General features: G+C 38.1%; 2 protein-coding genes across 3 annotated transcripts in view; one reads left to right on the top strand and one right to left on the bottom strand.

The window, feature by feature from the left end:
* The window catches only part of Ephrin (ephrin), a 173,173-nt gene extending 161,492 nt beyond the window's left edge, over positions 1 to 11,681 (top strand). For both annotated transcript variants that reach the window (XM_011310124.1, XM_011310123.1), the window contains 4 exons: positions 4,766 to 4,907; positions 4,991 to 5,291; positions 5,469 to 5,762; positions 6,179 to 11,681. In XM_011310124.1, coding sequence (XP_011308426.1) covers positions 4,766 to 4,907; positions 4,991 to 5,291; positions 5,469 to 5,762; positions 6,179 to 6,336 — 895 coding nt within the window. In that variant the 3' untranslated portion in view covers positions 6,337 to 11,681. The remainder of the gene's footprint in view (positions 1 to 4,765; positions 4,908 to 4,990; positions 5,292 to 5,468; positions 5,763 to 6,178) is intronic.
* Positions 11,682 to 11,747: 66 nt separating this feature from the next.
* On the bottom strand, positions 11,748 to 13,627 carry U3-55K (U3 small nuclear riboprotein factor 55K). The gene is made up of 5 exons (XM_011310122.1): positions 13,483 to 13,627; positions 12,783 to 13,355; positions 12,517 to 12,713; positions 12,100 to 12,437; positions 11,748 to 12,022 (listed from the first exon to the last, which is right to left on the bottom strand). The coding sequence occupies exons 1-5, from the start codon at positions 13,525 to 13,527 to the stop codon at positions 11,787 to 11,789; spliced, it is 1,389 nt and encodes a 462-aa protein (XP_011308424.1). The 5' UTR covers positions 13,528 to 13,627; the 3' UTR covers positions 11,748 to 11,786.
* Between the last annotated feature and the right edge of the window lie 650 nt (positions 13,628 to 14,277).

Raw genomic sequence — 14,277 nt, 5'->3', positions numbered from 1 at the left:
CACTTGCCAGGCCATTTCTCATTTTTTTTCTTTCGCTCATTTTCAATTTTCTGGCTTTTTCCAATTTAATATCCTCTGCGGTGTGAATGTAGGCGTTGTCAACAATTTTTTATCATAAAAATGCAATTTTGTGGAATCATCATCTTCATCCCTCAAAAGTCGGAAGGGAAGTTATAAATCCCTCTTCGTTAATTAATGAAAAAATTTCATTTTCAAGGGAATGATGTTTCACCCTCGCCCTGGGGGCGTCCATGACTTTCAGCGATAAATCGGCCATTAGTTGATGAAAAAAACAGATTTTCGACAAAAATTTCCGTTCGTTCCGCTAAAATTGATGGAATTCCATTGAATTTTCAACCTTTCACGTTCTCCTCAGGAACAAATATAAAATATTGGCATTCCTCTCCCCACTCTGTATATCTCTCATTTCCTTATTCCTCGAGGGAGCGGTCACCCCTTGATGTATACTATCTTCGATGTGTAATCTGACCGGTGATTTGGTGAATTGTTATGTGATAACGTCCAAATGTAATCTTGGTGAATGATATTTTTTCAAGAGTCATGGGTAATTATAATGGTATTGTTGGAAAATTTCCAATTTGATAGATCCACTCTTTGATCCTCGATGGAGTCGATTATAAAGCAGGTAAAAGAAATTCCCAAACACATGCTGGCGTACGTGTCTACATAAAATGAAATATAACGTGACTAACAATTCTGAGAAATCTCCAGGTGAGGATGGGAGCCATCGGCTCCCAATATACTATCGAGTCCCATCTCGTTGATATTGGTGTATCATGGTGAGTTCGATATATGTGAATGCTTTGGGGAATGAGAGGGTGAGGAAGGGAGAGGAAGGGAGAGGAAGGGTGAGGAAGGGTGAGGAAGGGAGAGGAAGGGAGAGGAAGGGAGAGGAATGGAGAGGAAAGGAGTGGAAGGGAGAGGATTGCTGAAGAGGGCATAAGAGGGCGGAGGTAGGGCAGAACTCGAAAAGTTTCTAGTAATCGATTGCCATGGGTGGACGTTTCCCCGTTTCGTTTCTCATCTGTCTCTCTTCCCCAGCATTGAGGGATAACGAAAAAGAAATGCCGCGGAAATTTATACCTGACTGAAGGCCCCGAAGGCAAACCCAAAAAGATGCATCCCTCCCTTCAATGGTTTTGGGACCTCGAAAAACCCGGCCAGTGGTTATATTCAACTGTGAAACGAAAAATATATGCTTTCGAGCAAAATAGCCTGCGAAACCCGGCGCGCACACACTCGTCTTTCCTTTCTTCTTTGGTGAACACGTGAACACCAATTCGACTGGCCAAACTCGAAGGGGGGACAACAACCGAGAAAGAGACACCGAATGAGAATAAAAAAATGTGTGAAACACCGGCTTTCCAAAAATAGAAGAATAGTGTACACATATTTGAGCTTTTTCTCAAACAGAAAAAGTGAGGTAAAAATCCGAGAAGTGGATACTCAAGGGACATTCGACTTTTATTGTGCAAAACGATTTAATTTTTTTATCCCATTTCCACGGTGTGCCATCGTATGCCCTCTCAAATTCACCAGAGAAAGAGAAAAACTTTCAAAAATCTTATTTCTCCCTTTTCAACGGAATTTGTAAACTGAGACCACAGCCACGATGGCCATCGGCCAGTGTAATGAATGTCCGTATAAATTTTGAAAAAAAAAATATCCCCGACGCCCAACAGCTGCCCTCCATCATTAACATATGTATAAATATTATTTAAAGTGGTGCAGGATATTACACTATTTTTCTGAACCCATTGATCCCGATAATTGACGTCATATGTGATGGTCATCGCCTTATCATACATCACTGATTATCGAGAATATCATGGGAATATCGTAATGACTTTGCGGGCGATGTAATTCTATTTATTTTGCTTCATTTGGTTTAGCCTGAAAAATACAACCGCAATGGCCCGTGGGTGACGATGTTTCATTTCACAATTCCCAGTGCATTTCAGCTACCTGCGGGCTTACACCTATAATCAAGTGGGTCACTTTTTTTTTTTCTCTGTCCCAGAGACATTCCACACGGGTGTTCGCGCGACAAGCACAAGGGAAAAAGAGTGCGGGGAGGCTAACCGAGGGAAAAAAATATTCCAGGGGAACAAAAAAAAAAGGAAAAAACGAGGGAAGATGTATTTGTGGTAGTTGGTTTGGGGCTGTATCCTTGGAGAGGCTCTTCCAGGTATACAGGAGGGCCCAGGTAGAGGCCCCCCGAGGCCAGTCACACACATAAATGAACAAAGAGACTCATGCCTGTTCTTCTCTCTCAACCAATCCTGAAGTCCCATTTGTCTATGAACCTATTCCAATTTTTTATTCAAAGCATTTAAACCATTAAGGTTTATTTTCATTTCACTGAGAGAAATATCAATAATTTTTACAAGTGGGGCATTTATTATACTGGGGAGTGCCTTCATATCGTGTGGGGTATCTGAAATTTAAACCACTTTTTGGAGCAATATTTAATTATAAACACCAATGGTGAACTACTTTACTGCTATTGGCACAAGTGATTACATTCAACGATTGATTTTATTTATTTTTTATTGTCCCACCAAAGTGTTTCCATTATTGAATTGGTGAGATATATCCCCATTGTATGGAAACCAAACTAAAAAAAACGAGTAAAAAAAAAGTTATTGCATTGAATCTTAAAAAGGAATTCTGTAGACGTACGATATGATGTAAAATAAATTGGTACGTTCACTCCACCAACGAGGCATACCAATTTTCCCCAAAAATACATTCTGCCGAGAATGTCGTGTCTGCCTGTCGCCCAATGAAATAAATATTTAAAGTAAACTAATAATAGTGCAGACGTACGTGAACTCCGATGACATTTAAAGGATCAAAAGAAACCGATGACAGAAGATAAGTTAGCATTCCTTTTAATTATCACGTCAGGTGAATGAATTTTTATGGTGAAATTCGAAAAAAAAAAACCGAATGAAAAAGATTAATGCTGGTTAATTCAATAGAATGCACCAAAAGTCGGCATGTGTGACATTTAGAGAGACTAAATCGAGAGTTCCCCCAAAACTATAACGCATACAGTAACGACAAACGCCACACGTTTTTGGATCTTTTGCTCCACCCATTGCGGGCTCTTTGACGTCGTTGGCTTTGATATTCCTACCAGAATATCCCTCCTTTGCTTTTTCATCTGTTTCTCCATCTCCACCGCCTTATTACCGCGTCTCTCCATCCCCGTAGTAAAATCCACGCGACTAAAAAGAAAATCCCGAAAAAAAAAAAGGTAAAACCATTGGAACCATTAATTGATTTTTACTTGTCTGCAACTTCTCATCCTCCATTCATCCTTTTTATTCCCCTAGTTACTCATCCCACCGGCCATTCCGATTATACGACAAATTCGGTACACGCCCACTTTTTCGATATTCCAATTTGTCCGATTCGCCAAACTGTCTCGCCCATAAATTGAAAACCTATCAGTTTTTGCACCAATTACATGGATCCGACGAGGTGTCAAAAAATTTTCACTTACGAATCTGACGCTGATCTGGTACCCCCGCGGAATATCTGGCCAATATGATTTGTGAAGACGTAATAAGAAAATGCAAGAAAAGAAGATGGAGAGATGAAAAAAAAAAAAGCGACAAGTCCCAGGATGAGAATAAAAAAGGCGTCTATGGAAAAGAGGGTGGGGGGAAGCCGTCGGTTCACACCAAAAGACAAAGAGCTGCAAAGAGAAATGTGAAGAGAGGAGAGGAGTGGAGAAGGTGAGGGTGAGAGAGGTGGCAGGTTAGCTCGAAACGAACACGTACGATGCCGCAAAATCGAAGGTGAGGTGGGCGTCCCACACGGTTGTCGGCGTTCACAAACACATGGACATATATACTGACGATATAGTGGAAGAGATATATATACAACAACGGTTGCCTAGGGACTGAGAGTCAAGCCGACACACCATACCCAAGAACGGATATTATCGCCAAACGTTAATTTGCTCGAGGCCGTCCTACCATCCAATTTTCGAGCCCTTACACGCCCACTTACGAGATCGTCCGTTAATACTACGAAATGTCGAAACGCGTTTTCTCGCTCTCCCTTCACTCTGATGCATAAACACAATATGGGGGAGAACAGTAATGCATCTGTATGGAGGTGGGAGAGAAAAATTAAAATACGGTGGGAAAAAATGAGAAAAAAAAAAGTGAGAGGAATTGGTTTTGATCGTGGTATTTGTATTGGATCGATGGAGATCGATCGAGCATGAGGGTCGATCTGTCGCTCATCTATTACTGATCTATCACTGATGTATCACTGATCTATCACTGATTTATCACTGATCTATCCTTGTCACGTTTCGGTGGAATTATTTTACTGATATCGAGTGTAATTCCATGAAATTATACGAAATTATGGAATGAACTCTGAAATCGTGTGGTGTCACTGAATTTCAGAGTGAATCGCTCCTCGATTTTTGCAAAATCGATTGTATAATATATGCGGTGGAATAGGGAAGGGAGGTAAAGAGGGTACAGAGGGGAGGGTAAGATAAAAAAGTATAGAAATCGCGGCAGCCCGTCCATGGCAAATACCTGGCAGTAGGGGGATAACCGGTTGTAGGGCTCGAGAAGATCGAGAAAATTGAGAGGATGCGTCTCTCAAAACTCATCCACTATTCCCTCGTGTCTATGTGACAATCCATCGCAATGTTTACCATCAGTGTATTAATTTTTTAACCTACATTTTTCCTATGATTTATGTGTTACAGATTTCGAATAGACAATACCGATCACATTATAGACGTTAACAAACATAATGCGGCCTTTGAATATGATCAGGTCAATATCATATGTCCTGTCTATTTGCCAGGGACTTACGACGATGAGGCTGAGAGATACATCATTTACAATGTAAGGATATTTGTGTGATTTGAGGAAAAATGGAGAATTGATTATTTCAATTGTTTTAATTTTAATGGATTTTTGTTCGATAGGTATCGAAAGAGGAGTACGAGACTTGCCGGATAACGAATCCAATTCCGCGTGTTATAGCTGTATGTGATAAGCCCTTCAAGACAATGTATTTTACGATAACATTTAGGCCATTCACACCACAACCCGGTGGACTTGAATTCCTTCCTGGCCACGATTACTACTTCATCAGCACCTCATCCAAGGATGATTTACACAGGCGCATCGGTGGACGCTGCACAACCCACAACATGAAGGTTGTCTTCAAGGTGTGCTGTGCAAATGAAACCAACGGATCACCAACATCAACATCCCGCAACTACTGTAATTATCCATTTCAATGATCAATCCTCCCTAAAAAATTAGATAAAAAGGTTTAAAGGTTCAGCTATTTTTTTTCTTCCCCCATTGCCGTTGAAAATTAATGTTGCCACGGAGAAAAAAAATGTCTCCACCCCTGTGTACCTAATAAATTTATATTCCCCTGATTTTGGCCCTCAGTTCCATCAGCTGGCACCAACAGCGGCAGTAGTACAGTATCAAGCTCAACGAGTATTGGTATTTCGGGTGGTAATGGCGTCGGTATGCCACCATCACCACCTCCAAGTGTCTTCAAAGGTGGGGATCGATTCTACCCGGGAGGCAACATCTATCATCATCAACCTGGTACAGCGCCCACTCTACCCCACGGTCCCCCACCAAACTATCCGTCACATCCCCATCAGCCGCCGATTCACAATGGACAACCGTCCTCGTCACCGCCCAAGACCTCGATCACCCAGAAGAAGAAGAACAGTACGTATGGTTGAAAAATAAAAAAGAAAAATCTACCAAAGAATTACTCGACTCCCTCTACCTCCATACTCTCTTTCTCACCCAGCACCTGCCCACCTCACGGCATCAACTCATTCTCCTTTTCGTCTTTCATTTCATCGCGGCCTTTTTCACCTTCGCCCTCAGTCCCCCCTCTCGCCATCTCTCCTCATCGTTTCTCCTCTCTCCTTTTTTACCTTCATCTTTCCTCATTGCGATTAATCTCGCACCTTCACAACCGACGATTAATGCCTTTTATATACTCCAAGACACCTGTTCCCCCTCAACAAAGACAGATTTTCCCGAAAATAATTTCCACTACTCCATTCAGTCGAGTAAAGAGTGCCTCGGGGAGAAAGAGAGAGATTGAAAAAAAGGTGTGTCAATTTGTTTTACAGAGGAATACTCGGATCACCCGAACGAAGTTGTGAAGAACGAGGAATTAACGTACAACGGTGCAAGCTCATCGCAATTACGACATAAAAACCTGAGACTGCTGCTCGTATCAACGAGCACACTTCTGGTCAGCATGTGTTTGCCCTATTTAATGCGGTGAAGCCTCAGCTATTCAGTGAATAATTCACCGATTGAAAAGAAAGAAAAATAATAATGCAAAAAAAAACCCCTTCTTCTGTGATTATCCTACGTTTAATTATTCATTTAAAGCAATGCAGCCATTGGAATGATTAAAAATTCCGATGGACTAGAACGACAAATTACATACTATTAAATGAATTAATTATGAGGAGTGAAAAAGAATAATACATGATAATGTATTCGGCCGTTGAGGTGAAGAAAAGTAAACACGATCAAGCCATATTAATATTAAAATGATATTACGTCTAGGCACTTGGTAGTTACGGCCACTAATTATCACTACTATTGCATAGTGAGAGAAGTTAAGAATGAGGTGGTAGTTATATTGATTGTCCTTATCACGAAGAAATAACGAATAGATATTTATTCTAAAGTACGTCGACGACACTTGATACGGGCTATCCACGTGTTCACGTCGAAAAAAAAATTTTCAAATTTACCAATTCCGAATTTCAACCTATCGAAATACGCCACTCACACGTCAAATGCCATGGAAATGAGAAGACAATGGATTTAGAAATGCTCTCGCTATTAGTTTCTATCGAATACTTTGTAAATATTTTTTCCAATAATCCATACGTTACTGCATACACAATAATGTTGGATTCGGTGTGATGGGTGAGAATAGGGTTTGGGACAGTAATATTCAGCGAGAATAATTTCTACGATAAATAATTTAATTGATTTCTTGTTTCGATGGCTGCAGGGATAAATACACTTAGGTGATTCTGTATTACTACACAGCGTTGAGTGAACGTATTTCGTACTCCTGTCTCGTAATGAAATTATGTAACTCATGTAAATAGTTGCCTAAACAAATGTACTATAAAAAAATCGATACGTGACTGGCAAGTTGATAAAGACGAATGGGAGAGAAAACAACTAGCCGCATCATTAGAATTTTAGATTCGTTTGATGCACTAGCGATTGAATGAATCGAATTGTCGGTGTGAGTCTATTCGCAGAGCCTAAATTAACTCGAACTAATAAGATTTAAATGAAATCAAGTCCAATGACGAACGAATAAAAAAAGTGAAACAAATTGTAATATAATTGTACCATAATGCGACTTTATCGAATAGGCCTGTATTATATTTATTATCATCGATATCTATTATATTATTATCACGAAATCAGGATGTCCAATTCGATATTCCATATAAATATATTATAATTAGGTAAATATCAAATTGAAAAACTGAATGAAAAAAAAATTTGAGATTTTTGTCTCTCTCACTTCTGACCACCCCACATTATTATGAATTATAACCGTAACAGTTATTATTTTTTTGGTATTAGCAGTCAAGAGGAAGGCATTCGTAATGTTCAATTGATTTTTCTTTGCATAATCATAGTCATTAAAAATAGATTCATTACTCTATTCTAACTAATTTTCAATACGTCAGTTTAAAATCCATAAAACAAATATTCCGTTAACAAGAATGCCCGTACCTCGTGCAATTATTCACAACTCTGAGTAGAATAAATGAAATTGCCGTTTGCCATACGGAAACTGACGAGAGACAACCCGAATGTCCGATTATTCCAGACTCACGGAGATCTGCAGAGTAAAACACCCGGAAACGAAAAATTATTGTAAATATTGTACGTTATGTTAAAAAAAAAATCCCCGAGGCTAATTTTCACCTTGGACGCGCACGAAGCTGCTGCTTTATTCACTGACACAATTATTTGTCCATGACATCTGATTTATCAAAATCAATCAATTAAAAATCCCCACAAATGGCAGAACAGAATGGACAGATAGGACGGTGTCATAGACACCGAGAATTAAAACATTGAGAAAAAAAAAATCATCGATTCAAGGAGAAACATCAGTTATCCGTGTGATCCACATAATCAGTGAATATATAACACTCACGCATAAGAAATAACTTATCACATAAAATTGATAATCAAGTGTTAACAATAGTTTCGCATCCCTAATCTCCCTGCTTACACCTTCCGAGCCATGTGATTCGAACAATAGCTCCTATTCACATGACTTAATCCATTGTGCACCCATAAACAAACGCGTTATCGCCTTTAACTTTATAGTTTTTTAGTAACTCAACGGGTTAACACAATCTGTGAATATCCGACGCACGCGATACCGTCATCTTTATACACCCACACAAAAGCTGAGCTGTTCACCACTCATATCAACCTGTTCACCCATCACTGATGTTTCTCCTCAATATTAAATAAAGAACGCGTGTGTAGCGTTTATCCATTACAGTATTGTAAGCCTAAGTATTACACGGCCTACACGAGGGCAACGTGTGCCTATCCGTTCAGCATGTCCACTAATTGTCAACGCCTGTATTTTCTGTATGATTGTGCATGATGAAACAAGTATTTATTTGTTAATCTTATCGATCCGTTGGTGTGCATACACTTAGCTCCTTGAAGACTGACAACGCCTCAAATAACTGATAGATTATACGGCAGTTGATGTAATCAATTTGTTTTTTTTTCTCTCCTTTTTTTTAAGAACCGACTAAATTGTGTTCACAACGGATAGATTTGAGATGATTCGAGAAATTAATGGAGTGATTATTGAACGCGTGATAGCAGCAATGATTACTTAGATGATTGAAGTGAATTAATATTCACGAGAATGCTAGATCAATACAGTATAACAGTTATTTAGGCTCCAACTATAGATAGAAAATAGACAAAATGACAACACTGCGAAATCACTCTTTTCATTTTTTTTTCTTTATTTTCCATTTTTATTCACCCTATCCATTCAATCCTCCATTCCACTGCGTATTTTACTGAAGGCCAACCCGAAATCCCATACACTCCTCGTACCTTTCATGATTTTTTAGTTATTACTTTTCATTTTCTCGTTCTCCCATTTTGCCGAATTGCATTATCAATGCGCGCGGAGAAGAATAGGGAAAAAAAATTCAATTGAAATTATTAAATTGAATAATAACAGGGGAAAAGCTGCAGTTATTGAAACACGTCTTTGTAAATAAAAGAATAAACGAATCAGTAATTAATAAGAGACTAAGAAGACGATTAAGAGATGGGGAAAATGTATATTAAGATTCATAGCAAGTATTAAATAGGTTTCTAATAATGGTTTATATAAAAGTGGATGTACGTTGATGTCTAAGATTTTTAACACAATGAAGAGAAAACCACAAAGTGATTATTATAATCGGTTGTATTTTTTTTTCAAATCCACAATGATAGAAAGACGTAAGAGGGGAGAATTCATGAAGATTAATGTGGATAATTAAATTTTGTCAGGGCACTGGTATTTGATCTCGGCCTCAGAAATTGATAGAGTGAATAACAATTCTAGTCAAACTCTAAACGAACGATTTCTCATCAAATCACGAGTCAATAAAATTCCATTATCGATTCGGTGTGCATATTCGATGAAAAAAAAAAAACAAGTCTCGAATATTTCGTGCACTCTTTTATTAATTTTCCGTTAAATCGTACTATTTACCCCGATATAAACAGTATACTAATAAGACGTCGGCATATCGGCTTACAGGTTTATTCATACAATGCATACAAAGTACAGTAGAACTCATAAACAGTAGACCATTCGTAGCGCAATAGTAAATTAATGAAAAGAAAAAAAAAACAGAAAAAATAATCATGAAACTTCACAGAAACAAACCGATACTATAAAGCATAGCAACGTCTTGTACTTACACTGATTAAACTGGAATACACTGAATTCAACATATACTGCACTGATATATCGACGCGTCACAACAGCAGAATAGAAAATCACAAGGGAGGATATTTGAAAGATGAAAAATTCATTCATTTCAGACAAATTCCCATCTCGGGTTTTGTCCTATATTAAATATTGTACTGTACGCAGTAGCGTATACCAATGGTATAAAGAAAGTAAAGAAATATGAACGATATCTATAAAGAAGAAAATTTATGGGATGCCATACGTCAGACGAAAATTGAATCAACTTGAAAAATGGCTCGTAATCGTGGAGCCCGAAAGTAAGTGAAAGAAAACTCGAAATATATTAATTAGTACAAAGAGATACTTTATGGCACGAAGTGTACGTATGATTTTTTTTTTCTTCTCTTCACTACTGATGCTTTGTAGATTCGCCACTAATTATTATTTTTATTTTTCATTTGAAGATCAAATTTAGAGGAAATAAATTTTTTAATGGTCAATACGAACGTCATTTTCTAAGGTAAATGTCCGTAAAGAACGAAAAAAAAAATTATATTAGTCCATATAAAATGTACATGTACATACACTTGATATATGTACATAATATAGAGTTGAAAGTGCCATAGAAATTAACGAACATGAATTTTTGGAATACTACTAATGAGAAAAATAATAATTAGCAATTAAAATACACATGAGAAAATGTTCATTACGAGTTTTTGTATCATTATTCGTGCTCAAAAGGGGGAAAATTTCAATATTTTTCCAGTAAGCATTGACGCATAAAAAAACGCTTAAATTCGACTGACAATTCATTATCACCCCAATATCAACGAATTTTTGATGTGTAAAAATTAATTGACCTGTTATAATTGTTATACGACAAAGCAAATACGTCCTTTTTCGAGTTTTTTTATTCTGCATCTGTTGGAGAGGGAGGAGGGGCGAGTATTTAATCGGGGCGATGTAACAACTGTTTTGTAACGTTCAACGTCATTCAGCGATGTCAATAGTTTATTTCTCAAATTGCTTGGTCCGTAAAAAATAATGAACAGAGAAAAAAAAAGGGAATAAACTCCGTGAATGAAAGAGACGTTTTTCATTCGCAATCTTTCTTTTCTGCAATTAGCGTATATACTTGGAAAGCACAATCACAGCGAAGAAACGAAATTCAATAAGAGGGAAAAATAAAAATCACGGAGAGCCTGCACACTAATCGTCTTAATTACCTAACGACAACAAAGCACGATAAAAAAAAAGGAAATAAAATACTCATGATTGTACTGATTGTTGAACGTGGCTAAAAAATAGTAATTAAAATAGGTCGTTTAAGAGAGTATGCATACAGTGCGAGCCCTTATAAGCCGCCACTAAAACGAAAAACGCGCGTGCTTACTGACAATGGCCTACTAAAGAATCGAAAAATCACGAGAACGCGAGGAATTAATACTGAAGACGAGAAAAAATTATCGCTTACTAAGCACACGCGTTTTCACTGACGATAATTATTGTTATACATGAAATTAAAAAAAAAATCGAAACGGTGTGGTATACAAGACTAAGAACGAGACCTAAAAGTGGGACATAATATTTTATAACTCAACTTTTGTACAGAATAAATAAATACTTGTACTGTGGACCAATATATCTTTCATTCAATTTTCACCCCTCGGAATTGAAATAACAAATGCGAAAAATTGGATTAAAAATATGTAATTTATTCATCGTCATGTACTCTATGCGTTTAACCTAGTTTGAATGAGTGGGACGATGACAACTCTATTTTTTACCTCTGGTAATTTCCACCATCTGCCCATTCTATGCTCCTGGCCAACACCGAGGATTAAATTCTTCCCATCAGGAGTGAATGCCATTGCATTTATGAAACCTGGGATTTTTATATCGAAAAGGGGTGTTAGCGACCTAAAAGACTCGCCGCATTTCCAAAGCCTCACGATGCCATTCCTTGATCCTAAAAAATTTCCAGATAAAATATCAAATGAAAATTCTTCAACGTCCGTTTTTGTCATGAAGATTAAAAATATTCACCTGATGCAACTAAATCCGTATTGAGAAGAGTTGCAATACTCGATATCCACATGGGCTGACCATTCATCTGATCCTGTCCATGTGCAAGTGGAATGGAGCACAAGGGCTTCTTTTTCTGCGAGCCCCAGACACAGAGTTGCCCATCGTCACCACCACTCAAAAAATTCTCCTCATTGATGAGTTTTACAATGTCTATACTGCTGCCAGGGCCATTGAATATCAACTGGGATTCCTCGACAATTTTCCAAATTCTAATAGTTCCATCGTAACCACCACTGGTGATTGCCCTCTCTCGTGATAATGCATCTATCGATGTAATTGGATTCTGATGCCCGAAACTACAAAGAAGACATTACAATAATTGAACTATGCATTAATGGAATATTGAATCGATACTAGTGTCCAATAATAACTCACAGGGACTCCACGTAGACCATGTCATCGAGATTCCAAACTTTAACACTTCGATCTTCAGAGGACGAGTACAACGTATGCGTATCTCTACGGAATACCAAACCTGTGACAGCTCCCCTGTGACCTTGTAAATTTTTCAAAGGCTTCAGATCTTCAGCATCGAAGACCCTAATGTCTTTGGACCCAGAATCCCCCGCAACCTGGTCCACAAGATTTAATCAGCGAATAAATTCTAAAGAGGATTGCAAAGACAAAATTATTCTACTCACGAGAAGTTTTCCGTCGGAGCAAATGGCTATGCAGAGAACACATTTAATTCCCTCCTTTGATTTTCGTTTTCCACCGATGGTTCGCAATTTAGTCTTGGAGGATAAACACCACTTGACAATGCTCCCATCCTTGGACCCACTAAAAAGGTATTTACCATTGCTCGAAATGCACAAACAACTGATTGAATCCCGATGGTCCTTGCACCTGAGCTCAAGAAATTCCTCATGACCTGTGTAAGTGCTTGCTACGATTTTCCTGAGTTTTCCCTTCTCCTCCAAGTATTCTTCCTGCAATCTCCTGGATACAGCACCTTCCTCAAACTCTTCTCTATCCCTCTCTTCCTCTTCAATTTCAGCTAAATATTTTTTCGCCAGTCTCAAACGTTTCTCCTGAGCTGTCTCCTGGTCTTCCCCAGACTCATACTCATCCTCCTGTTTGCCTCTTTGATTTTCTTCAGCAAATTCCTCGTCACTACTTGCAATGCTCTCATCGTCTTTGATCTTCGATTTTTTACTGCTGGAGGATTTTCGAGAGACTGACTCAGTGGTACGACCTTTGATGTGTCCATTAGCCTTATAACCAATAATTATTAACATAAACTAACGTCTTCACTAATTAATCTAGTGAATAAACAATGTATCCAGTGGATAACCTCAACTCTCATCTTTTTTTAAAGATGTAAAAACAAATTTTAATTACCTTTCGTTTGAGGGATTCATTCTTTTTCCTTATAAAAAACGACATTTCACTGCAGAAGAAAAAATCACGGAGAAAATGAAGGGAATATATTCAGTACATATTCACACGCGAGCACATGGCCAGTACTGAACACTGTTTTCTTCCAAACGACTCCGATTTTTTTAATCACTTTACCAACAGTCGATAACCTAGAGACTCCATAGATTTATCCGAAGAGGCCTGTGTGTGTGTGGCGCCATCTCTCTTTTGGGGTAAGGTACACGATGTTCTGGGGCTTTGAGTGACCCCAGCAGCATCGTAGTACTGCACCCCAAAAGAGGGAGGGCGCAACACGCAATGCTGGGGTGTTTTTTTTTTATTAACCAAGTTTTTATTGCAATGCTGGGGTGTCCATCAAGTCGACGGGGTGAATTTTATTTTCTGCTGTACGAATGCTTTTTGTTTTTCATTTGTTTAACTTAAATTTAGCCGACTGTAGCACGTACGAAAGGGGGAAACCACATCTTGTGGAATTTCAATGGAAAAAATTATTCAATATGTTGAAGATATACCACTAATGAATTTCTATTTTTAAGTTAGCGCGTTGTCCTAGCGGTAACGTGCTCGGCTGGCACGCCGGTGGCCCGGGTTCAATCCCCCGGCCACTTTCATTTTTTTTTTCAAAATAATTCTAATTTTTTTTTTTGTTAATGGCAAATCAATCGAAATATCGTTTAAAAACTGAATATTTCAAAATCGAGAAGATATCCAGTGAAATTGAAAAATTAGCAATTTTTTAAAACGATACTTTTGCAA

This window comes from Fopius arisanus, unplaced genomic scaffold, assembly GCF_000806365.1.
Source record: "Fopius arisanus strain USDA-PBARC FA_bdor unplaced genomic scaffold, ASM80636v1 scaffold00072, whole genome shotgun sequence".
NCBI lineage: Eukaryota > Metazoa > Arthropoda > Insecta > Hymenoptera > Braconidae > Fopius > Fopius arisanus.
The sequence above is the reverse complement of the archived record's forward strand: the minus strand, read 5'-3'. Positions and strand labels throughout refer to the sequence as shown.

What these genes read in the sequence shown, in the direction of transcription:
- U3-55K (XM_011310122.1), bottom strand. Translation starts at nt 13,527, where the DNA reads ATGTCGTTTTTTATAAGGAAAAAGAATGAATCCCTCAAACGAAAG. An exon ending in ATGAATCCCTCAAACGAAAG is followed by an intron (nt 13,356 to 13,482) that starts GTAATTAAAATT and finishes ATTGGTTATAAG; the next exon opens with GCTAATGGACACATCAAAGG. An exon ending in GCTCCGACGGAAAACTTCTC is followed by an intron (nt 12,714 to 12,782) that starts GTGAGTAGAATA and finishes CTTGTGGACCAG; the next exon opens with GTTGCGGGGGATTCTGGGTC.